At 48.0% G+C, this 25,181-nt stretch overlaps 1 protein-coding gene and 1 long non-coding RNA gene across 8 annotated transcripts in view; both read right to left on the bottom strand.

Moving 5' to 3' along the window:
* Lctl (lactase-like) overlaps nucleotides 1-14,792 on the bottom strand; it is a 47,354-nt gene extending 32,562 nt beyond the window's left edge. The window contains exons 1-10 of one of the 7 annotated variants that reach the window (XR_015626630.1): nucleotides 14,648-14,784; nucleotides 14,126-14,359; nucleotides 13,019-13,182; nucleotides 12,455-12,542; nucleotides 12,123-12,232; nucleotides 10,760-10,888; nucleotides 10,576-10,671; nucleotides 5,561-5,615; nucleotides 5,313-5,474; nucleotides 573-847 (exon numbers count right to left, since the gene is read on the bottom strand). Coding sequence is in view for 6 of the 7 variants with exons in the window: in XM_087562080.1 (XP_087418206.1) it covers nucleotides 573-847; nucleotides 5,313-5,474; nucleotides 5,561-5,615; nucleotides 10,576-10,671; nucleotides 10,760-10,888; nucleotides 12,123-12,232; nucleotides 12,455-12,542; nucleotides 13,019-13,182; nucleotides 14,126-14,359; nucleotides 14,648-14,756 (1,422 nt within the window). In the remaining variant the exon portion in view is untranslated. 7 annotated transcript variants of the gene reach the window in all.
* A 6,326-nt stretch (nucleotides 14,793-21,118) lies between these two features.
* On the bottom strand, nucleotides 21,119-22,832 carry LOC120094188 (uncharacterized). The gene is given in 2 exon segments (NR_190486.1): nucleotides 21,119-21,537; nucleotides 22,682-22,832. It is a non-coding gene; the product is annotated as an uncharacterized LOC120094188 (long non-coding RNA).
* Nucleotides 22,833-25,181: the final 2,349 nt, after the last annotated feature.

Here is a 25,181-nt window from a genome sequence, read left to right as displayed (position 1 = left end):
AAACTGTCCAAGGGTCAACTTCGAAATGTAGACCAAGGTGCTATGGAGATGGCTGCCTTCCAGTTCCCAGCACAAACATGGCCGGCAGCTGACAGCCATCTGTAACTAGTTCCAGGGGATCCTCTTCTTTAACCCCCATGGTACCAGACACCTTTGTGCTGCACATACATATTTTCAGGCAAATGCTCTACACTAAGTAAAAATATATACTTAAAGATTAAGTGTCAGATTTACAACTGTTGTTGGAAGTAGTTTATGTACGCATCAGTCTGCAAGGCCTACGTTTAGTTGCTGTGAGGTGCAGGGCTGAGTTTTCTTGGCTCATTAACTTTCATGCTGCTGTTGCCAGATGTTTTCGTTTGTTTCTTTGTTTAAGGTAGAGTTTCCTGAAGTTCGGTCTGGCCCTGAGCTCAGTATGCAGTATGTAGAGGTAAATACTGAATTCCTGATCTTCCTGCAGTCTTGTGCGCCTCTACCTAGAGTTTTCTCAGTTTTTGTATGTAGTCACCTGAGTGTCTGGGAGAGACTAAACTCAGGTCTGAAGGTCTTACATGACTCGATGCCATAAGTACCTGGGCAAAGTTGAGAAGCCTCCTGAATCCCCACGGCACAGAATAAAGCCATGGAGATCCTATTTCTGGCCAGTTGGGGTCCACAAGCTCTATTAAGTCACGGTCATTCTGGTAGCTGGGCCCCTGGTGGGAGGGATATTTCCTTTGAGTGATGTACCGAGTGGTAAAATGGCCCAGTCCCAGGAAGTCAGATGTGCCTTTAAGGTAGCTCTTCTCCTGCAGGGAGAACGTGGGCAACCTCGACATCTCCAGGCCTTGCTCGGCGCTCTTTGTTCCTGACAGGAGAGAACGTGAGGATTTAAGCAAGTCTTATTTCTTACAGTCATTTGCCGTTCCCAGTGGTGTTTAAGCTCTCCAGCTTAAATGGTCCACAGCTCTGACTGCTCTTGCAGGGGACCCAGGTTCAGTTCCCAGCACTCATGTTGCAGCTCACAACCAGCCATAACTCTAGTTCTAAGGGTTCAATACCCTCTTCTGGCATCCAGAGGCATGAGGAACACACACAGTGCACATACATACATGCGGGCAAATACTCAAACACATAAAATAAATCTTTTTTTTTTTTTTAAGCTGAGCTTTAAGCCAGGTGATGGTGCAGACCTTTAACCCCAGCACTTGGGAGCCAAAGGCAAGTGGATCTCTGAATTCAAGGCCAGCCTGGTGTACAGTGTAAGTTCCAGGAAAGTCAGGGATACACAGAGAAAACCTGTCTTGAAAAAGCATAAACAAAACAAAAAGGCTGAGCTTTAAAGAATCCAGATACACAAAAATTACACCCTTAGCCTTTCAAACTGGAATTGTGATATTTCAACACTAAAGAATTTAATCCCCCCCGAATTTAATTTTTTTAAAGATTTATTTATTTTGTGTATGTGAGTACACTGTCACTGTCTTCAGATACACCAGAAGAGGGCATCAGATCCCATTACAGATGGTTGTGAGCCACCATGTGGTTGCTGGGATTTGAACTCAGGACCTCTGGAAGAGCAGTCAGTGCTTTTAACCACTGAGCCATCTCTCCAGCTTAGAATTTAATTTTTAAAGATCTATTTTAAAAGCCAGGCATTGTGGCACATACCTTGAATCCCAACACTCAGGATGCCTGTAAGTTCAAGGCCAGCCTGGTCTACAAATTGAGAAATTGAGTTCCAGGGCTACACAGGTGTGTGTGTGTTTGTGTGTGTGTGTTTGTGTGTGTGTGTTTGTGTGTGTGTGTTTGTGTGTGTGTGTGTTGTGTGTGCATGTGTGTGTGTGAGTGTGTGTGTGTGTGTGTGTGTGTGTGTGTGTGCACGTGTGCGTGCATCTACATGAGTGCAGTGCCTGCAGAGGTCAGAAGCAGGTGTTGGATCCCCTGGAGCTGGATTAGCAGGTGGTTATGTGCTGCCTCTGTGAGTGCTGGGAACTGAACCCGGTCTTCTGGAAGACGATCAGGTGTTCTTAACTGTTGAACCACCTCTCCAGGCTCTATTAAATTTTTTCTAAGTTTAGATTGCTTACTGTTTGTGGTAGGAGTGTAGCTTAGTAGTAGAGAACTTGACAAGTGTGTACAGGGCCCTGGATTTGACCCCTGGCAGCCAAAGAATGAAATATTTTCGCTCATTGCTCAGTGAGTGGTATATGGATAGCTCCTAGCTACCTGAGGGAAAGCAGGGTTATCCTGTTCCTCACATTGGAAAATTGGCCTGTGGCTCCTTCTAGAAGGAAACTGGAAGGCCATCGGTGGTAGGGAGAGTCACAGGCGTGTTCATACATTGCTGACAGTCTAACTTGTGACAAGTTCTACTCTGGCCATTTTGCCCTCCACTAGGACTGCAAAGGTACACTTCTTAAATGACAAGCTCCAAACCTCGTTACCTAGTACTTTGCCCGCATCTACATTTGGTGTCGTCACTGTAGGCTGAGTGGCAAAAGGTTGGAAACAACTCAGATTTTATTCCCAAGGGGGTAGCTAAAGAAATGGCAGAAAACTGAGGATACAGCATGCACAAGGCCCTGTGTCTGATCGCCAGCACCACGGTACTAACAATAGGAGCTAGAGAGATGGACGGCCCAGTAGCTAAGAATGCTTATTGCCAGTTCCTGGCACCTACATGGTAGCTCACGGACATCTGTAACTCCAGTTCCAGAGGATCCAATACCCTCTTCTGGTCTACAGGGATACTATGCATGCATATGGTACACAAAGATACATACAAACAAAACATTCACACACAGAATATAACACTGTAACCGCTCCTAAAGTAATAATTACAGTTGAATGACTATCAGTACCATGGTGTATAGCTATTACTACAAATGAGGCTGCACTTTCTATGCCAGAATGGAAAGAGGACCTAGAAGTATGTTTACAGAATAAAAGATGCAGGCCACTGATGATAGCTTTAACTACATACACTGGCAAACAAGCACTGATCTAATAGGACAACAAAATCATTCGTGGGGGAGAGGTGGGCTGGAGAGATGACTCAGTGGTTAAGAGCACTGACTGCTCTTCCAGAGGTCCTGAGTTCAATTCCCAGCAACCATATGGTGGCTCACAACCATCTGTAATGACATCTGATGCCCTCTTCTGGTGTGTCTGAGGATAGTGACAGTGTATAGTAGACATAAGATAAATAAGTTAAAAAAATTTAAAAAAAATCATTTGCAAGGAGATTGTTGGCTGTGATTAAAGAAATAAAAGGTTTGCACTATTAATATTTTAAAACATCAGCAAATTATTGATGTCAGTCAAATTCAGTAACTAGAAAAACCACTGAGCACTGTTTTTTTACAAAAACATTTACTAAATATGGCTAAATCCAGTCATGCTGAAGGTTGGAAATTGTTTTAAGTTAGCATACAAAGTAATGGGTTCCATGATGGCTTTTATGTACATGTGAACGTGTGTGTGTGTGTGTGTGTGTGTGTGTGTGTGTGTGTGTGTGTGTGTGTGTGTTGTACTTTGGCCTTATTGTCCTCTTTCCCAGTCAGTCCCCTCTTCCTTCCCAGTGTTCTCTTTTACTTTCACTTCCTGTTCCTTTAAGGGCTCTCTCTCTCTTGCTGGGCCTGATGGTGCCTTTAATTCCAGTACTTGGAAGGCAGAGACAGGTGGATCTTTGTGAATTGAGGCCAGCCTGGTCTACAAAGAGAGTTCCAGGACAGGCAGGGCTATTACACAGAGAAATCCTGTTTTGAAAAAACAAAAGAAAGAGAAAAAAGAAGTCTCTTTCTCTGTTCTTGAAGTATCCCAGTAAACACACACACACACACACACACACACACACACACACACACACACACACACACACACACCCATGCACCACTTAAATTATTCCTTTGAGAGAGAACATGCCTGTTCATCTTTCTAATTCTGACTTATATTAACTACAAGAGTCATGACTTCTCTTTTTAATGGCCAAATGAAATTCCAGTGTGTATATATACCACACTTCCTTTATTCATCTGTTGATGGATATCTAGGTTGGTCCCATTTTCTGGCTATTGGGAAGACAGCAGTAATAAACATGAGTATCTAAGTGTGTCTGTAGTGTGTCTCTGTTGCCTAGAGATGATATACGGCTAGCATCTAGTGGTCCTTATTTACATTTGGGGGTGCTATGGCAACAATGTGTAAGTCAAAATACAACCGGAAGGAATCTGTTCTCTGCTCCCACCATGTAGGTCCTGGGAAATGGAGTTCATTTTTAGGTCAAGTTTGGGTAGAAAGTACATTTACTCACTGAGCCATCTCTCTGGCTCTATTTTTAGTTTTTAAATTTTGTCTTGTTTTTGAGGGAAGCACACTGATTTCTATAGTGGCTGTACCAGTTTTTACTCCTGTCAGCAGTGAATGAAGGCTCTCCTCTCCCAAGTCCTAGCTGATCTCTGATTTCTTGATAGCCATTCTGACTTTAAATGAGATGGACTCTCAGAGCTGTTTTAATTGGCATTTTTCTGGTAGCTAAGGATGCTGAAGAAAGACAGACACAGAAAAACAGCTCCCCCCGCTCCCCTGTTTGCTCTCATTTCGGGGGTAGAAGAGCACCTAGAATTAGGCCTCCGGTTGCTGCTCCAGAGGCCCCTGAGGGACTGTGGGGTCACTATTAATAGGGGCGGGGGACTCTGGCTATGCAGTTGCCTGCAGATAAGAAGGGGCTTAAGAGTTCCTCATAAAGCAATGATGAACAACATCTGTTTAACATGATGTAGACATCAGTGTACACGTACTGGAACACCACACAGCCTAATGAATGCATACAGTTTTAAAAAGTTCAGGGTTGTGGAAATAGCTCCATTGGTAAAAGCTTGCCTTGTAAGCATGAGGACCTGACTCCCCAGCCCCTTGTTTACAAAAGAAAAAACCTGAGTGTGGGCTATTAGGATGGCTCAGCAGATAAAGATGTTTGATGTGCAAACCTGGCAATCTGAGTTCATCCCCTGGATCCCAACTCTAGGACTTCCATGCTTGCGCCTTGGCATGAACACACACACACACACACACACACACACACACACACACACACACTCAGCACTGGAAAGGTGGGTTCCTATGGCTCACTGGCCAGTTAGTTCCGCCTACTGGACAAGCTCCACCCCAGTGAGAGACCCTGTCTCAAAAAACAAGGTGGTTGATGACTGAAGACCAACTAAGGAGATTGTCCTGTGATTTCCACATGCATATGTGTGTATGCACACCTGAGCACACATACATGAACATACATGCCAGAAGAAGTTTAAAAACAACATGATTCAGCTCACCAATGTGGTCCTTCATGACTTGGGGATAGTCACCAGCATAAATAGGGTTGGCAAACCAACCAAGACAGAACTGTAGGTATCGCTCAGCAGCCTCAAGATCGTCGGGGTTGTGGATGTCCATGGGTTCCCCCCAGTCACAGTCCAATGAAATCCCCACTAGGCCTTAAAGGAAGGAAGTCAGGGTAGGGAGAGGCAGGACATGGCTGGCTCCTCTGGGACTGGGTCTGAGCCTGAGGGTCCCCGCTCACCGTGCTGTTTACTGCGCCATGTGTTGTTATAAGAATGCCAAGCTTGGGCGTGTGCCTGAAAGAAGAAATCCATGAATGGACCCAGCTCCTCCATTGCTCTCCTCCATCCGTTTCCTTCTTCCTTCCGTCTATGTGTGGCGGCAGAGGACAACTGCAGAAATAGATTCTCCCCTTCCATCATATCAGGAATTGAATTCAAGTCAGTCTTAGCAGCAAGTCTCTCCCCATCTGCTGAGCCATCTTGCTTGCTAGGGAGTGGCCTTTTTGCCTTCCAAACTCTAGCACTCCAACTTCAAACTTCCCATGTTCTTGAATCCAGACTCAACGGCCATAGGCTCCCTCCCTCTGACTTCCAGAGACACTGCTTCCCCTGTACTGTTGAGGAAGCGTCTTCTAAATGTGGCAGAAGTCATTTTGTGTTGCTTAGTGTTATTGCTACCACACCCCACAGTGGGGACTAAAGCCTGGGTTTTGCCCGTGCCAAATAAGTGCTCTTCCCACTGAGCTATCCCCTAGCCCATCGGTTCCTGTCTCTAACGGGTTCATGTAGGTCTGAAAAGGCAGCAGTGCTGCCGCTGAGGACTTGGAAGTCTGAGCTCATTAGGCCCCTCCTGAGGACCTGCAGAAGCAAGCTCTGAGCAGGGCCCAGCAACCTGTGTGGATTGTTTGTTCCGAGGCAAGGTCTCATGGAACCTTGACTGTCCTCACACTTGCCATGTACTGAAAGCTGGATTTGAACTCTTAATCCTCCTGGCTCCGCCTTCTCCAATGTTGGAGCACATGGGTGTTACCCACAAGTCCAACTGCAACCAGTGTTTAAACCTGTGTTGTGGAGTTGGGGATTTAGCTCAGTGGTAGAGCGCTTGCCTAGCAAGCGCAAGGCCCTGGGTTCAGTCCCCAGCTCTGGAAAAAACAAAACAAAACAAAAACAAACTGTGTTGTGTTTGACATTTGCTGAAGTTTGAGATTCATTCTTGTGAAAACCCGAATATTTCAGGCTGCAACGGTTGCAAGGATTACTTGTCACTCCCAGAAAGCCTTTGTTTCTCAGCCTTCTCTTTCTGCTTTGAGCATGTGTGTGTAAGCGCACACTTAAACGTGCAGGTGCACATTCGAGTATATGTCAGGGGTTAGTCTTGCATGTTGCTCCTTATGAGCCATCCACCTTGGTCTCCCGGTAGGCTGGATTCCAGCTGGCAAGCTCCAGGAATCCTCCTCGTGTCAGCCTCTACAGTGCTAGTGTTACAAGTATACTTCACCACACCCAGTGTCCTGGCTACTTTTCTGTCAACTTGACCCAAGCTGGTGTCACCAAAGAGGAAAGAAACTCAATTGAGAAAAGATTTCCATAAGAGCTGGTTTAGGTAAGCCTGTAAGGCATTTTCTTTTTTTTTTTTTTTTTTTTTTTTTCCGGAGCTGGGGACCGAACCCAGGGCCTTGCGCTCGCTAGGCAAGCGCTTTACCGCTGAGCTAAATCCCCAACCCCTTAAGGCATTTTCTTAATTAGTGATTGATGAGGGAGGGCAGGCCCAGTGGGGCCACACCCCTGGAGTGGTGATCCTAGGTTCTATATGAAACCAGGCTAAGGGCGGAAGAGATAGTTCAGCAGTTAAGAGCACTAACTGCTCTTCCAGGGGTCCTGAGTTCAATTCCTAGTACCCATAGGATGGCTCACAACCACCTATAATGGAATCCGATGCCCCCTTCTAGGGTGTCTGAAGGCAGCTACAGTGTGGCTACAGTGTACTCACATACACAAAATAAATCTTAAAAAAAAAAAAAAAAAAAAAAAAAGCAGGCTGAGCAAGCCTGTAAATAGCACTCCTCCATGGCCTCTGCATCAGCTCCTGCCTCCAAGGTTTCTGACTTCACTACTTTTGATGAGGAATTGTTGTGTGTGGTGTGTGTGTGTATGTATGAACACATATATGTATATATGTGTATATACATATATATACCTGTAAGTGAAATAAACCCTTTCCTCCTCAAGTTGCTTTTGGTCCTGGTGTTTTAGATCAGCAATAGTGTAGTGCTTTGACTAAGAATGCCCACCTCCCCATGGCTCATATTTGAATGTTTAGTGACCAGGGAGTGGAACTCTGTTAGGGTTATAATGGAGTAGCCTTGTTGGAGGAAGTGTGTCACTAGCAGTGGGCTCTAGTGTACATGTATCTCTTTCTCTCCCTCTCATTCCTCCCGTCTCTCCTTTTTCCTCTCCCCCTCCTTCCTTTCTCTCCCCTTCTCCTTTTCCCTTTTTGTCTCTCTCCCTTATCTGTTCTCTCTCTCTCTCTCTCTCTCTCTCTCTCTCTCTCTCTCTCTCTCTCTCTCTGTTGATCTGGATGTAGCTCTCAACTACGTCTCCAGATCCACGCCAGCTCCCATGCTCCCTGCCATGATAAATTAAACCTCTAAAACTTTAAACAAACTCTCAGTTAAATGTTCTTCCTTTATAAAAGTCGCTGTGGTCATGGTGTCTCTTCACAGCAGTAGGACAGTAACTAAGACAAACAGTAACCCTAACTAAGACACCAGCTTTTTTACCTAGGTTCCAGGGATTGAACTCCGGTCCTCTTGCTCACACAGCAAGCATGTTACAGACGGGGCTATTTCATCAGTTCCTATACTTATCATTTAACTAGCTTGTCAGTAACTAGAGAAACCAGACCAGTGATATGGAACATTGCACACACTGTTAGTAAGAGTACGCTCAGGAGCCCCAAGACCAGGTTCTCAGCACAAAGGACATTTATTTGCCCCAGAGAGACAAAGGGTAGGGAATCAGAGACAAGTAAAAGAGACAGGAGGAGAGAAGGGGAAGGGAACCAGGGAAGCAGGACAAGGTAGGACAAAGGACTGCCTCTGGACAGAGAGGTCAAAGGTGTGGCACACAGGAAAATGGCAGTTTATAAAGGTAAAATGGGAAACCCCATGTTAGGATGAGGTGCTTAATTTTAATTGGGCGTGTTAATTAGGTAAGCCAAAGGGGGATTTTGATTGCTGGACTTTATGTTTAGATCTCTGGGCCTTGGTAGTCAGCCTCAGGAGGAGGAAAGACTATGTAAGGGAACAGACCTTGGAGGCTGGTTTAGGAATGTAATCTAATGGTTTGTAGCAAGGCAGAGGGAAGGGGGGAAGGACAAGGCCTGCCGGAGCCATGCTCTGCAGGCTCAAGCTGGCCCTAATCCTGTCAGAAACAGTATCAAAAGCCTAACTGTTCATATCGTTCTTACATGGATTGCTCTACACTCTAACTGTTTACTTAAAGAACTCTTTTTTTTTTTAAAGATTTATTCATTTATTCTATGTAAGTACACTGTAGCTGTCTTCAGATACACCAGAAGAGGGAATCAGATCCCATTACAGATGGTTGTGAGCCACCATGTGGTTGCTGGGAATTGAACTCAGGACCTCTGGAAGAGTAGTCGGGTGCTCTTAACCACTGAGCCATCTCTCCAGCCCTACTTAAAGAACTCTTAAGTCAGAGGCTGGCTCAGCAGTTAAGAGCACTGGCAACTCTCAGGACCCAGAATCAGTTCCCAGCACCCATATAGTGGCTCATAACTCATCCCAGGGGATCCAACTCCCTCTTCTTGGCCTATGAGAGCACTGCATGCACGTGGTGCATTTACATATATGCAGGCAGGACACCCATATATGTAAATATGAGTGTTTCAAAAAATTCCTTAAAAAATCAGCCTTTAAAAACAATCTCCGGGCTGGGGATTTAGCTCAGTGGTAGAGCGCTTACCTAGGAAGCGCAAGGCCCTGGGTTCGGTCCCCAGCTCCGAAAAAAAGAACCAAAAAAAAAAAAAAAAAAAAAAATCTCCAGTCAATTTTATAAAAAGTAAGTCTTTTTACATGAGTCTTTTCCCAGGCATGAGTGCAGGTTACTGTGTCACCATAGTCCGCCCTTCCTGCCAGAGGAGGTTATCGTTCCAGCCAAGTGTCCACTGGGACAAGTTCCTTCAGGCTTGGCATCCCCAACATCACTCCTGTATCTTTATCTTCATCCGTGTGTGTTGTGGTAAATATTAAAAAGTTGGTGCCTTTCATCCCGCTCTAATGCCAGCACTGTAGGGCCTCATAGAACTAACAGTAATTTATCTCAGCAGCTCCATGCTGCCTGCCCCCAAGTACTCTCTGACCCAGGCAGTTCTTGAGCCGTTCCAGCGAGGCACTTTGCCACGCTGCTCCCTAGAGTTAGTTCCGGCACCAGAAAACCATATGGAACCAACCTTAATTCATCTCTGGTTAGAATCTCTCCCAGCGGCTCTCTGCTAGTCTCGAACTCTGCCCACACTCCAACAAGCTCAACAAATTCAAAACTCCAGAAACTTGTAATTTAACAATGGCTTTATCTCAGATTTACTTAGTAAATTTTACACTCCACAGAATGTCCACACCATAAACTCAGAGTCAAATGATAAAGATAAAAACTGTCCATGTAGATAAGATAAATTGATGGGCTGGAGAGATGGCTCAGTGGTTAAGAACACCCGACTACTTTTCCAGAGGTCCTGAGTTCAATTCCCAGCAACCACATGGTGGCTCACAACCATCTGTAATGAGATCCGATGCCCTTTTCTGGTGTGTGTGAAGACAGTTACAGTGTACTTATATATAATAAAGAAATAAAATCTTTAAAAAAAAAGATAAATTGACCTATAGAAAGCCATCCCTTAAGAAATATACGTAACTACCTAGGACCATTTAAGACCACCCAGATCTAGGTCACTCTTCTCCGTCTCCTTGATTCTTCTTCTGGTTCCCCTTCTCTCCCTCCTTACAAAAGCTTTGTCCCCGCCTTCCTTTTTACCGCCCAATTATGGACCTTGACCTAATTTATGCCAGCCCTCATCTACATATAGACACCAACCTACAGTGTCTTGTAAGCAACCCACTGTCTCTACCCTCCCTCAGCCTTCAGCGTAGCTAAGCACCTTCTCTGAACGCCTCCTTCCCACCCTGGAGCCCACCCTGAAGCCCACCCTTCGCCCCAGAAGGATCTGGCTCACCTTAATGATATGGTGTGCGGCCATGTACAGGCCAGTACCCTGGAGCCTCAGGCCTGGAGTGTGGAGACCAGTCTCATAGACCTTTTCCACCATTGTCTGCGGAGACAGAAATGGGGACCCCAGGATCGTAAGAGAATGCAGGGGACATCCCTGTCTCCCCATCTGAAGAAGAGGCCCTACTTACCCGAGGATCACTGAACGTGAGCCAATGCTTCACTCGGTCCCCAAAGACCTCAAAACACAGGTCAGCATAGTCCCTGAAGTATCCGGTCATACTCACATTCTGCCACCCACCATATGTCACCTGGAGCATCTGTCAACAGAGAGAGAAGCTGGTGCCCTGGGGAGACCATGGAGTAGATTGGTGAAGTGTCTGCCTAAAGCATGGGTGATTATAATACAATGGGAGCAGAGATGCAGGGGAGGGGGGCACAGTCTGCTGCCAGGGAGCGTCCTTTATGCCTAACTGGAGGGATCAGAGGAAGCTGGGAAAGCCTGCTTAGGAGGAAGCTGACAGATCGGAATACTAAAGATGTAAACCAGGCATAGGCACATGCCTCCCACCCTAGCGCTCAGGAGGTGGAGGCAGGAGGATCAGAAACTCAGGGTAGCCAAACAGTGGTGGTGCACAGCTTTAATCTAGCATTCAAGAGGCAGAGGCAGGCAGATCTCTGAGTTTGAGGCCAGCCTAGTATACAAAGTGAGTTCCAGCCAGGATTTTTTGAAACCCTGTGTCAAAAAAAAAAAAAAAAAAAATTCAGGTCCAGGATGAATGTGATACTGGGGAACGTCTAGACTACTCATTGTGACAGCCGGGGGCTTGGCGCTTGTAGGAAAGCGCTGGGGAGGAGTTGGAGCGTCTCGCTGAAGTCAGGGAACTCCCTGGAGCCTCTGCTATTAGTGTGAGGCAATAAAACCTCTAAGGCAGAAGACAATAGTGAAAAACTGCAAACCTGTTGTGTCCTCTGCCCCAGCTAATAAGCCTTTATTAGCTCCCCAACCCAGTTTCCAGTTGCCTTAGCTTGCAGCGGGAGTTCTCAGGCCACGCCTCCAGTCTCCAGTAACGTCCCACAGGAAGCCCCTCCCACTCAGAAATCCTCATCTTTTATCATTCCGTGACCGGACCATTCTATCTACCCTGCCTGTCTTTTTATGTGGGTGCTGAGGACGGTCCAATGAACCGTCTCTCCAGCCCCATCATGAATAGGATCCTGTAAAATGACATAGCTAATTCATTCCTTTCTCCCCTCCGTCTCTGCCTTGTGGGGACACAGCGCCGCCTAGAGGACACAGTGTTCAAGACACCATTTTGGAAGCACCGGCCAGTCCCTAGTTCATGGATACTTTTGGCACCCTGACCTTGGACTGCAGAACTGAGACAAGCTAATAATGCTTTTAACTTCACCGGGCTGTGGCATTCTGTCAGAGCAGCACAAATAAGCTAAGACAATTACTCACCACATCTTTCTGTCCAGAGTCGGACTCCAGGCTCTGCCCAATTTTTTGAACACTGTCAGTCCTTACATCAGACTGAAACAAACCCTCACCTGTGGCAGTTCCCAGTGGTACAAGGTCACAATGGGGGTGATGTTGCTCCTCAGAAGGGCGTCAATAAAGTCGCTGTAGAATTTGATTTCATTCTTGTTCACCTGTTCAGCTGTAAGTGAGACAGAACTTGGCCTTTCTTCTGGGGTACAACATTCTTGGGTCTCCTGACCTTCTGCAGGCTGAAGCACTTGCAGCCCAGTGTCTTGAGCCAGAGAAGAATGTCATTGGTATGCCCGGAGCTCAGTTACCTGCTGAACCCATGCTTGTGGGCTGGTCACCCTCACCTGACCCTGATCCCCACAGAGCCTAGGGAGGGGCTGTTGACACTCACCTCTGATCCCGGTGGGCAGGAGCCTGGGCCAAGACAGGGAAAATTGGTAGTGGCTGACTTGTAGTTCCTTCAGCAGGGCAATGTCCTCCTGTGTAGACAGGGTGGGGAAGCAGGGCTAGGCCACCTGGGCTATGAGGAAGGGGAGACAAGTCTTGGGGGCCTCAAGGATCACCCATATCTGGAACTCCAAGTGGAGTGGTGTCCTCTAGAATGGCTAGACTATGAGTTCCTGGTCCACACTGGCAATGTACTCACAGACAGAAGTCCACGCAAAGTTGTCAATAAACTTGGAGAACAGGGAATCTGAGCTGCCCCGTGCCCTCCTGCAGACTCTAGGACCAAGTCATTGGGCTTTTTGGCACCTGATTGCAGGCCCTTTTCATCTATCTTTCTTCTTCCTACATTCTGGCACTCCCAGCCTCAGCCACCACTGCCCCACCTTCTTGGGCTACCCTGGGTACAGGGTGTTTAGCAGAACTTCAGGTTGATATTGTCAGTGAGATGCCCCTGTACCGCACTCCCCACATCTCAGACAGGACGGTGCACACAGCCTCCTTCACTCACCTGAAGTTTATAGTAGCTGTCACAGGCTGAGTCTGCTGTGTCACCCCCTAGCACCTGTCCCTTTCTGCCATGTGTGAAGTTGTCCCAGCTGCTGGGCCCTTCCCCATCCTGGTCCCATGCATCTTTTGTCTGGTAGGCAGAACTGCCCATGCCCCAGGAGAAGCCTGTAGAGAGAGAGACCCCACAGCAGACCCTGGACTGCTCCAACCTCACCTACCTTGGGAGCTCTAACTATGCTGCCCAGGCTCAGGGCACCCTGTGACCTGCCCCAGCTCCCTGGAATAGGAATTTAGGGGACAGGGAGAAGGAAGCTACAGAATTAAAAACATTTTTGGGTACAATTACAGTTCTAATTAGCACACATTGTCTGTAGATATTGATGACTTGTTTTACATTTTTATTTTCTATCAATGTGTGTACTGATGTTTGGGGGGTATTGGGTGGGAAGGCTGGTGAATACGAGTGTCTGAAGAGGCCAGAAGAGGGCCTGGATCCCGTGGAGTTGGAAATCCAGGCACTTATGAGTCACCAGATGGATGTGGATGCTGGGAACTGAACCCCATGCCTCTACAAGAGCACTAAGCACTCTTAACTGATAAATTCTAATTCTAGTAACTTTCTTTTTTTCTTTTTTAAAGATTTATTTTAGGTATATGAAAACTCCGTTGCACTCTTCAGACACACCAGAAGAGAGCATCAGATCCCATTACAGATGGTTGTGAGCCACCTTGCTGTTGCTGGGAATTGAACTCAGGACCTCTGGAAAAGCAGCCAGTGCTCTTAACCACTGAGCCATCTCTCTGGCCCCTCTAGTAACTTTCAAAACATTTCTGGGTTGGGGATATAGCTCAGTGCCAAAGTGCTTGCCTAGCATGACCAAGGCATTACGTTGGATTCCCAGCATGGCACAAGCACACGGATGGACATCCTACCCCACCCCCACCCGGACCTCCGTCTCTCTACCAGGAAATTTAGAGTTCACATGGATGTTTTCCCCATCCTACCAGAGTACCCAATTCCAGTTCTTTGGCAAGTCCGCCGAGGTAGGAAGACAAATAGATACTGACAGGTGGATAGACAGACAGCATAGCGGAGGAGCGGACATACCTGGTGGAAAGGTTCCATAGTAGAAGGATGCCTCTTCTGGGGGTCCTCTCTGGGCAGTCCCTACCCTGGGCACCAGCAGGATCCACCCAAGGATAACGACCCACACTGGCTTCATGACACCCCACCCTCCTCCATGCCTAAGAGCCCCTGTCAGCTCAGGGACGTAGGACAGGAGGGAAGAGAAAGGGGTCACAGAGCAGCTTGTCTGGGCGCACACCAGCTGTGTGTAGGACCCTGCATTTAACAATGTGCAGAAGCTGAGCTAATGGGCCAAACTTCAAATCGGTTCCTCTTCTGACCATGGTGCGTTGGAATGATGCAGCCCACACCTCTCAAGTGACTCTTATCTAATGGGAACCCACCTCTGCCTCAGAAAGTGCCAGTCTGCTTGGGGAGCCCGAAAACCCCTCAGCCTCCTACCGCCCTGCCCTACTGTGTAGCCTGTATGGGGTGATCTCCCTATCTAGGGCCCTCTGACCTCTTCCACTGGGAACCCCTTTCTGATTAAGCCCACCAGCTTACCCAAGATGATCCTCAGCCCTGGACACCCAAGGCCACTGTTGTCAGCTACAGGTCTCTCTGAATGACTCCTGGGCCCCACACTTCCCCACAAAGCAGAGACTACAGACATGGAAGCCTCTAGTCAGGGGTGTGGTCTGTGGCCTGACCCCAACAAAGAGTTTCTAATCCCACGGGGCGGGCATAGGCCAGAATGCTGAGCTGACTAAAAGCAACTGAGTCAGCAGTAGCCTCAGCACTGGGCCCTGGGCATCCGGCTGGCTCCTTCCCAAGGAAGAAGGGCAGCATCGGTGGAGGTGGCCCAGTCCTCCCAGCTCCCTCTGGGCCTCACATGCAACCTTCAGCACAGACCCGGGCATCCTGAGGAGGGGGTGTGGACTTGGGAACCACTTGAGACTTGGGTTGATAATGTCTCAGTTTACCCTTCTTGCTGCCACAGAAACTCTCTAAAGAAGGTGGTGTTGGGTATTCCACGTAAGCTTCCTCTCCTCAGACTCATCTTTTCCTCAGCCATTGATGTCTGTGAAACTGTGTGAGTCAAGGTTTCTTGTAGAGAGCGGCGTGGCGAAACAAAGATGGCGCCGACATCCAGCCTTGTCTGGATATAAACGACTTACTGCGCATGTGCAGGTTTGTCCCCTTGCTAGGGCTCCCTCTAGTGGTGAACAGCGGTACTGCACATGTGCGGTTTATGCACCAGGTGTCAGTTGACCATTAATATGCTAATGAGGTGATTCATTCTCCGCCAATCCCTGGAGGACAAGTAGTGGGGTGATCCAAGCCCCACCAATCCCTGAGAGTTAATTAGCATACTGTTGTCTATATAAGCCAAGCGATTTTGCTGCTCGGAGTCCCTGTTCAAGAGAGCTGTAACACTAAGAGAGCTGTAACACAGTAAAGGCTTGCTCGCAGAAGAATCCTGTTGCCGTGCGTTCTTGCTGGCGGGACATTGGGCGCGCGACAGTTTCTACCACCTGCTTCCATCCCAAGACAGTTCTACTAGCAATGAGCCTCCCTCAGAAAAGCCTCCCTTCTGATAATCCCCTCACTCTACTCAGCCTGAAGCACCCCTTGCCTCCACTGTATGCGTTTCTCTCAGCCTCAGGCCTTCTCCCTTTGTGGTTGGGGTTTTTCTATCCATTCTCCAAGCATTCCCGAGGCTGCCTCCTCCACTTTCAGGAAGGTTCTACAGCTGCCTATCCCCAGCCCTCGAGCCTGAAATTCCACGTCACTGGTGAACTTGCCCCTGCCTCCTCTGAGAGCCCCGCTCCCCTGGGGTAAGAGGTATGCCTGCCCCTCCACCCACGATCCCTCTAGCCAGAGCAGAGAGCACTCAATAGTGTGGGGCAAAACAGAATTTTACAATTGCCATAAAAATGGCTAACAGTGTGGTTAATCTTGTCAACTCGATGGGACTTAAGAGTCACCATGGAGACAAATCTCTGGCTATGTCTGTTAGGAATTACCTATATAGGGTCAGTGTAGGAAAACCCACACTGAATGTGGGCAACACCATCCCAGAGCTGAGGTCTCGGCTGAATAAAAAGCAGGGAGCTGAGCACCAGCATCTATCCACCTCTCTCTGCTTCCTGACAGGCAGATGCCTGTGGCCAGCCACTTCCCATTCCTACCGCCCTGTCCTCCTCCCTGTACCCTGGAACCGTACACCCTTTCCTAAGTGGCTCTCGTCAGGTATTCTGCCTCAGCAACACGTAACTGAGACAGTGACGGGTGGACACCCCACAGCCTTCACAGATGGCTTTATTTAGTTCTAGGGCCTGAGTCAGGGGAGTTGAAAGAGCTGTTTTTATTAAATCTCTTTTAATGGTTTGTTTTTTATGTGCATTGGTGTTTTGCCTGTATGTATATCTGTGTGATGATGTCAGATACCCTAGAAATTGAGTTATAGACAGTTGTGAGCTGCCATGTGGGTTCTAGGAATTGATCATGGGTTCTCTGGAAAAGCAGCCACTCTTAACCACTGAGATATTCCTCCAGCCTCAAACGGCTGTTTTGAGGTAGTCAGTCCCTCCTAGACATGACTGCTAGTCTTCAGGTCCACTCCACTCCATTGACTACCAGAGTCCTTCAGGCCCTCCGTCTGGTTGGTGTCCAGAGACAACAGCAAGGTAGATACCTGCACAGTAAGGGGTCCAGTTGGGGGCTCAGGGTGAGTCCTCAGGCTTCCATTACAAAACTTGGAGTCAGGGGTCAGTGTCTCCTCCCAGTTCCAAGGGTATTCAGCATATCATGGGTAATAGATGCTTCTCAGAGTGGGTACTAGGGTTGACCCCTTACCAAGAATTTACTGACTGAGCAGGAAAATGATCAACAGGAGTGCCTATCTTAGTTTTGTTCCTGTTGATATGATAAGGTACCTCAACACAGTAACTCAGGGGTGAAAGGGTTTATTTAGCTCACATTTCCAGATTATAGTCTGTAGGCATGAATTGTTTGCAACCTACTTTTAGTAAGGCTTCAACCTCTCCTCTAGCCCACCACCCAGCACAGGTAATGGAAGAGAAAAGTGATTAGGATGGGGGTTGGGGGGAGTGGGCCTGTTCAGCAATAGTTTTTTGGGGGTGAGCTCAGTCTTCTTGGACAGCAGTTCAGTCCCGTAGCAAACACCAAATACAACTTTGTAGCTGCAGACCAGTCCTCTAGGCAGGCAGACACCAGGCAGGAACCAGCAGCTTCACTCCAGTCCTTGGGCAGCTGTAGTTCAATCCTACAGAAACCGATAGGCTCCCCAACCAGCCTGAGGCAAGGTCACAAAGTGCAAGCTGCTGTAGGAGCCTCAGGAGCAGTTCTTGGGTGAGTTACAATGCTATGTAAGGTGAACCAATGCATGTCTGTCTGTAGTGAAGAATAGCAAGGCAGAGCAAACCAAACCAATGCCCAGTGCTCCTCTCCCACTGTCTGTGGAGTCATGTTTACAGTCCTTTATCAAGCATCCTTTCATGTGTCTGCTGTATCCAAACATCCTTTCACCTATGTCTGCTTCAGAAGAACAGTCTTTCATGTGTATGCTTTAGCAAAACATCCTTTCACCCGTGTGCCCCACAAAACATCATTTGGCATAACTAACTTTCCAAAGAACTAGAAGTTTCCACTTCAATCGTCTACTAATGCCAGGAGATCAAAACAACAAGAGCTTAAGACAGCTGACTTTATAGCATCCATAGCCAAGAAGCAGAGAACAAATAAATGCATGTGTGTTGCTGCTCAGCTCACTTCCTTTTTATGAAGTCCAGGACCCCAAAGCCCAGGGAATGGTGCCACTCACAGTGGGCAGGTCTTCCCACATCAATTAATGTAATTAAGACAATCCCTCACAGGCATCCTCAGAGACTCTTCCTCAAGTGATTCTAGATTATACCAAAGTGACAACTAACATTAACCATTGCAGCCCCTCCCTACCATTCTTACTACCCTTGGGTCGGTCTCCTGTGTTGTCTTCCACAAGTCTGTCAGCAGCTGGAGTCTGAGGGGACTGAGAAGGCTGGAGAGGGGTACACTGATGAGTGGGAATGAGGGCTGCCTCCACAGACTTGAGAGATGTTGGACATGGTCCTTAAAGGATGTGGTAACACATGCCAAATGGCACAAAGCAGGAAGGGTGTGGCCACAGATGAGAGGACAACTGGAACACTCATCCCTGGTGTGTTTGGGGACCTGGGGGGTTAGGACCTTTTCTCTCTCCTTGTATCATTCCTGCAATGCCAGGCCAGGTCATGAGCACAACTGAGAGGGCTGCTTGGGCATCTCTCCTAGTGACCACAGCCCACATGGGCTATTTCTGTGGTACCCCCTTTCCAACCAGTGGGCTCTAAACATGCTGTGTTCTCGGCTGACAGTGGCAGGAAACATGTCACTTTAAGAGCTGATGTCATCTCTAAAAAATGTCCCTAAGCCTGGGCCTCGTGTTTATGTTGGAAAAGCTGGTTAGCACAGCATGGTGGGGCTGCCTGGGGTTTGAGGAGAGGCCTGGCTTTTATCCCACTGACTCCAGGCCTGGCTCTGGCTGGAAGGGGAGAGGGCCTGATAGCTGGTGCCCCTCCTCACTGTTTCCTGCTCTACACACACACACACACACACACACACACACACACACACACACACTGGTGACTGTCTGAGGTCTGCGTAGTGGTCAAAGTTCCTGATGTCCACGCTGGGCTGACAACAACGTGTGTCAAAAGACTGAGAGGCACTCTTGCTCCGCCAACCCCAGCTTCTTCCTCTTTCTCACCAGCAAGGGACTGTGAAGCTGGCACCCATCGTTGACAGCCCTGTCAGGGTCTGACTCCGCCTGAACTCTTGAGACTGTGGTAGACCTCATCAAAGCGAAAGCTCTGGTTCTCAGTCCTGATGACAGCATGGGTCCCCAGGCACACACCCTGTGGGAACTGATGCTGTCCTAGCAGGAGTGAAATTATTCTAAAGAGAGAGACACTCGTGCCCCTCCCAGACCAGTGGAGCCTGGTGACAGTCAGAGAAAGTTTGTCTCCCAGAAAGAGATGTCACGTGGTTCTGAGAAATGATAAGAACACTTTGTAAGAGAGACTGGAGCTGAGCCCGTGATGGGTCACTGGTGGGAAGAACTTCCTTTTGCCCAGGATTGTCCTTAACTGCATAACTGTGACCTTCTACTTAAATATGTGTGTGTGTGTGCGTGTGTGTGTGTGTGTGTGTGTGCACACACGTTCGTGCATTTGTATTTGGGCATCTGCAGAGGCCAGAACAGGGTGTAGGATCCCCTAAGCTAGAGTTGTAGGCAGTTGTGAGCCTCCCAATGTGGGTACTGGGACCTGAGGTTGCTTTGGGTTCACCAGAAGAGAGAGAGAGAAGGTGGTCTTCACCGCTGATCCAGCTTTCTAGCCTCTTTGGCCCTCTATTTCTATCTAAACCTCATGTCGGGCAGATTCTGAAAATGAACTTAGGGTCTTGCTGGATCGCTGTTCTTCTCAGTGAAAGCCTGTTCCCTAACTCTCCTGGGGAGATGGGAAAGTAACGATATTCACCCCAAATCAGCAGGTCACAGACAGGGGCTCCTGAAATGACTCGGCAGGTAAACACCCTTGCCAGCAAGCTTGAGTTCAATCACTAAGTCTCACATTGCAGGAGGAGGAAAGTTGTCTGATCTCAACATTCAAGCTGGAGTGTATGTCTATGTGTGCGCGTGTGTGTGTAGGGGACAGACAGAAAGATGGACACACACACGCACACACACAAATACACACACATGATGTAGCATAATAAAAGAGGTGACAGGTGTTTTCAGGTATGTTGGTTTAGATTATGTGGTAACAGGATGGTGGTTGAACAGCCTGGACGTTGGCAAAGGGAGCTTGGCTTTGACAAGAGAGGCTGGCTCAGCTTGTCAGGTCAGCGCATGGGGTGACTCCAGGGACAGTGTGGGATAGAGTCTGTATAGAGCTGTGTACAGAGTTGGCTTGGAGGGCCAGGGGACAGTGCTGGGAGCTGGGCTGTGTAGGAGAGGAGGGTGTGGCGAGGAGGTCAGCTCATGGAGTAGTCCTCCTCCTCTGCGAGCCCCATGCAGCACCCTGACTGCCAACCTTCCGTGCAGCCTGGACTCCCATCTGTGGGAATGTGTATGGGCCTCAGCATCGAGGGGGCGGGGGAGACACTCCTCTCCTTGTGCCACACCGAGATCTGCACAGGAGACTCTGTCCCCATCTGTGATGATCAGGACTCAGATTACATGGAGGAATCATTAATGCTGCTCTGGGCACCAACCAATGCCTTTCTATCTGAGGGGTATGGACTGGGTCAGACCTCACTGGCTGAGGTCTCAGAGGTCCCAAGCCTACCTTCCATTAACAAAACAACAAACAGAACAACTTTATTTAAAATTAGGCCTTAAACCAAACAGTGGTGCTGTGTACTTTAATCCCAGCACTCAGGAGGCAGAAGCAGGCAGCTTTCTGTGAGATGGAGGCTAGCCTGATCTACAGAGGGAATTCTAGGATAACCAGGGCTACTACACAGAGAATATCCTGTCTCAAAAACTTTTATTTATTTGTTTGTTTGTTTAGAGACAAGGTTTCTTCAAGCTGTCCTGGAACTTCCTCTGTAGACCAGGCAGGCCTCAAACTCAGAGATTTACCACCTCTGCCTTCCGAGTGCTGGGATCAAAGACATGAGACACTACTACCCGGCTCAAAAATGGTTTTTGATTATCTTATTTTATAATAGTATGGGTGCTTTGCCTGCATATATGTCTGTGTCTGACATGTGCGCCTGGCCCCTATGAGGACAGAAGAGTGTGTTAGCTCCCCTGGAACTGAAAGTGCAGACACTTGTGAGCTGCCATGAGGTTGCTGGGAATCAAGCCAGCACCTGGATTGATCGGGAAGAGCAACCAGGGCTCTAAACTGCTGAGCCATTTGCCAGCCTTTTTTTTTTTTTTCCCACCTTTATTCTTGAGATAGGCTCCTGCTTTACATTGTCCAGTTTTTTTTTTAAGATTTTATTTATTGTATATGAGTACACTGTAGCTGCCCTCAGACACACCAGAAAAGGGCATCAGATCTCATTACAGATGGTTGTGAGCCACCATGTGGTTCCTGGGATTTGAACTCAGGATCTCTGTTAGAGCAGTCAGTGCTCTTAACCGCTGAGCCATCTCTCCAGCCCCACATTGTCCAGTTTTAAGAGCAGCTGTTAGTTCTGCCTCCATGCACAGCCCGGTTTCTTATATTCTGGTTGCGGGTGGGAAATCTGGGGGAGCTTTTCATCTCACAGAACCCTTGATGGTTTTTTCTGAAAACATCTACGCTAGGCACAGTTCAGGCCCGAAATCCCAGCATTCATAGTCTGAAGCAAGCCGAAAGGTCACAAGTTTGAAGTCAGCCTTGGCTACGAAGTGAGACCTTGTCAGAAAAGAAAAGGAAAGGCTGGGGTAGAGCTTGGTCAACATGAGGACCTGTACCTCATGTGTGGTGGTTCACGCTTGTAACTCGGCCCGCACTGGGGAGACAGGGGTAGGAGGACTCCAAGAGCTTGCTGGGCAGCCAGTCTAGCCTTATAAGAAAGCCCAGGCTCCAGAGAGAGGCCTGTCTCAAAGGAAACAAAATGAGATGGGTGGGGGTTGGGGATTTAGCTCAGTGGTAGAGCGCTTGCCTAGGAAGCGCAAGGCCCTGGGTTCGGTCCCCAGCTCCGAAAAAAAAGAACCAAAAAAAAAAAAAAATGAGATGGGTGGCTGCAGAGGAACAATAACCTGAGGTTGACCTGTGGCCTCCATGTGCATATACATCCATACTCTCACACACATGCACACCCACATACACACATACAACCCATACGTATACACACGGAAGAAAGCTCAAACACACAGGAGAGTTGGGGTTAGGCAGTCCACACTAGCGTCTACACTGTACTATACTAAGTTAAATGCGGGGCTGGGGATTTAGCTCAGTGGTTAGAGCGCTTACCTAGGAAGCGCAAGGCCCTGGGTTCGGTCCCCAGCTCCAAAAAAAAAAGAACAAAAAAAAAGTTATATGTGTGTGTGTGTGTGTGTGTGTGTGTGTGTGTGTGTTATGAGCATATGTAACATACTGTGAGTGCAAGTGTCTTTGGCATCCAGAAGATACTGGATCCCTGGAGCTGGAGTTACAGGTGGTTATAAGCCACCCAACGCTGGTGCTGGGATCTGAACTCAGGTCCTCTGGAAGAATAGTTTGCCCTCTTAACCATCCTTAAGCCATCGTCCCAGCCCCTTGTTTGCTTTAAATCCTCCTGAAGGATATGTGCGGCTTACTCTCTGGTTCTCAGATCCTGCTCTTGGAACAAGACCGAAGGAATGCTTCGTGGAGGAGTAATCAGATTGGAATTTTCAGGACATTTCAAGGGTTTCTAGTTCAAATATGTGAAGCTGACGCTGTTCCAGTAAATCTGGAATGAATTGACATTGCCCACACTGGGCTGATCTGTATCTATAGTGTGTGCGTGCACACACACACACACACACACACACACACACACACACACACACACACCACATACCTGCTTACATACCTGCCTCAGTCTAGACGGTGACATTGGCGGAGCAACCATCAATTCCAGACCAAAGGATCCCATTCAGTAGCCACGCTGCCCAGGAGTCCTCAAGTGAGGCCCAGGCTTGGGAGGAGACGAAGGTTTGAGAAACGGCTTTCATGGCTGGGGCCTGGCCGAACAATGAGGAGTCTGATGACGAAGGGTCTGGGAGAGGCCAGGGCTTCCTGTGCTGAGCTCATCTCCTGAGGACTTCTGGCATTTTCTCCCCTGCCCCAATCCTCACGGGGAGCCTCAACTGTCTGTTGCCAGAGACTGCTTGAGGTCTCAGGCTCCAGTGTGTGAAGGGTGGGACAGAGAGAGGAGATAAGATCCAGGGAAACGTCGAGAAAGCCCTGAAGCTCTCCTCATTTTCGTCTCTGGAGTCCATCTTCCAAAACACCCACTAGAGATCAGCCTCACTGTAGGAAACTGTTCTGTAGGAGCTTGTCTCCTTGATCCACTCTCGTCTGTTCTGTTCTTTACTGGATTTTTGCAGGTTTTACCCAGGGCAATACTACTTAAGAAATGAAGAATGAATGAATGAACAAATGAATGGGTTTACTGCCTTTGCTTCAGCAGCGAGGTATTTGAACAAACTAGAAAGATGGTCCCTGAGCAGGGAGCAGGCCTGGGGTGGGGCCTGGGTTCTGGCCCAACATGCCTCAGAGCCGCACACAGACCACCTCCTATGAGAAGAGGCACGTGGGTCTCCACAGAGGATGATAACGTTCATGGGACCATTTTGAACAGTAAGTGGCCACTGTTGGCTTGTGGTGATGACAAAAGTTTCGTGAAATAATAACCAGGAATTCAAAACTTGGAAGCTTCAGCTTCCTTCCCTGTGATGTTGGTTTCCAGAACTGGTTCTCCTGAGCCTCGATGCTTATGTTTGGGGCAAGGGCAGGAGGGAGCTACAGCTCACTTCAAAGTTAGAGAGACAGCGTGGCCTCTGGAGAGGGCAGGTCCTCTGTTGTCTGAGGAAGCCAGAGCCGCTCCCAGCAACAGTCTGTATCTTGGTGGCTTCCATATTCAGAGCTCACCTCAGAAGAGGAAAGCTGGTCCCACCCTGTGCCAAAAGGAGAAATGGAGGGCCAGAAAGGCCAAAGGTCACAGACAGTTAGGATTAGACTTTATTCCTCAAGATACAGCAGTATCAGAGCTATACCGAAGCAGAGTGCGGCAGCGACACCTGCCATCTCAGCACTTGGGAGGCAAGGATGGGAAGGCTGCAGGCTGACAGTTGTCAGATTTTCCCTTACAAACTCTACAAATGGGCTGGAGAGTTGGCCAGTGGTTAGGACCACAGGATCCTCTTGCAAAAAAAAAAAAAAAAAAAAAAAAACAAAACAAAAAAACCAAAAAAAACCCTGGGTTTAATTCTGGCACCCACACGGCCTCTCACAACCTTCAGTTACTCCAGTTCCAGGAGATCTGATGTCCTCTTATAGCCTCTGCAGACACACCTACAGAGAAAACATACACATAAAATAAAGAAAAATGAATCTCAAAAAACCCCAAACAACTCTTAACCACAAAAAACAAGTGAACGAACAAAACAAACAAAACCCCCAGAGTACTGGAAAGATGGCTCGGCTGTCCAGAGTTCAGCTCTCAGCACCCACATGACAAACAGGTGCCCGTGAACATGCCTGAAACCTCAACACCATGGGATGCAGACACAGGAAGACCCCTGAGGTTCAGAGACAGAGGTGGCAAGTGACGAAGAGGCCACCTGATGCCCTCTTCTAACCTCTGAGTGTGCAGAGGTATATCTACACACAGACAGACAGACAGACAGACAGACACAGACACACACACAGACACACACACAGACACACAGACACACAGACACACAGACAGACACACACAGACACACACAGACACACACACAGACACAGACACACACACACACACACAGACACACACGCCTTATTAAAAAATCCAGTCGAGGGCTGGAGCGATGGCTCAGCGGTTAAGAGCACCTGACTGCTCTTCCAGAGGTCATGAGTTCAATTCCCAGCAACCACATGGTGGCTCACAACCATCTGTAAAGAGATCTGATGCCCTCTTGTGGTGTATCTGAAGACAGCTACAGTGTACTTATATATAATAAATAAATAAATCTTTAAAAAAACAAATCCAGTCGAGGGTTGGGGATTTAGCTCAGTGGTAGAGCGCTTGCCTAGCAAGCGCAAGGCCCTGGGTTCGGTCCCCTGCTCCGAAAAAAAAGAAAAAGAAAAAAAAATCCAGTCGAGAGGTGGTGGCTCGTGCCTTTACTCCCAGCACTCCGGAAGCAAAGGCAAGCAGATCTCTGAGTTTGAGGCCATCTTGGTCTGTAGAGTGAGTTCCATGACAGTCATGAAGATACCATGTCTCAAAAAAAGTTGTTTTTTTTTTTAACTTTTTTGAAGCTCAGCCTGGTTTGCACACCTTTAATCCCAGCACTTGGTAAACTAAGGCAAGAACATCTTGAATTTGA

This window comes from Rattus norvegicus, chromosome 8 (assembly GCF_021556685.1).
Source record: "Rattus norvegicus strain SHRSP/BbbUtx chromosome 8, alternate assembly SHRSP_T2T, whole genome shotgun sequence".
NCBI lineage: Eukaryota > Metazoa > Chordata > Mammalia > Rodentia > Muridae > Rattus > Rattus norvegicus.
Note: the sequence above shows the minus strand (reverse complement) of the source record. Positions and strands in the feature narration are given on the sequence as shown.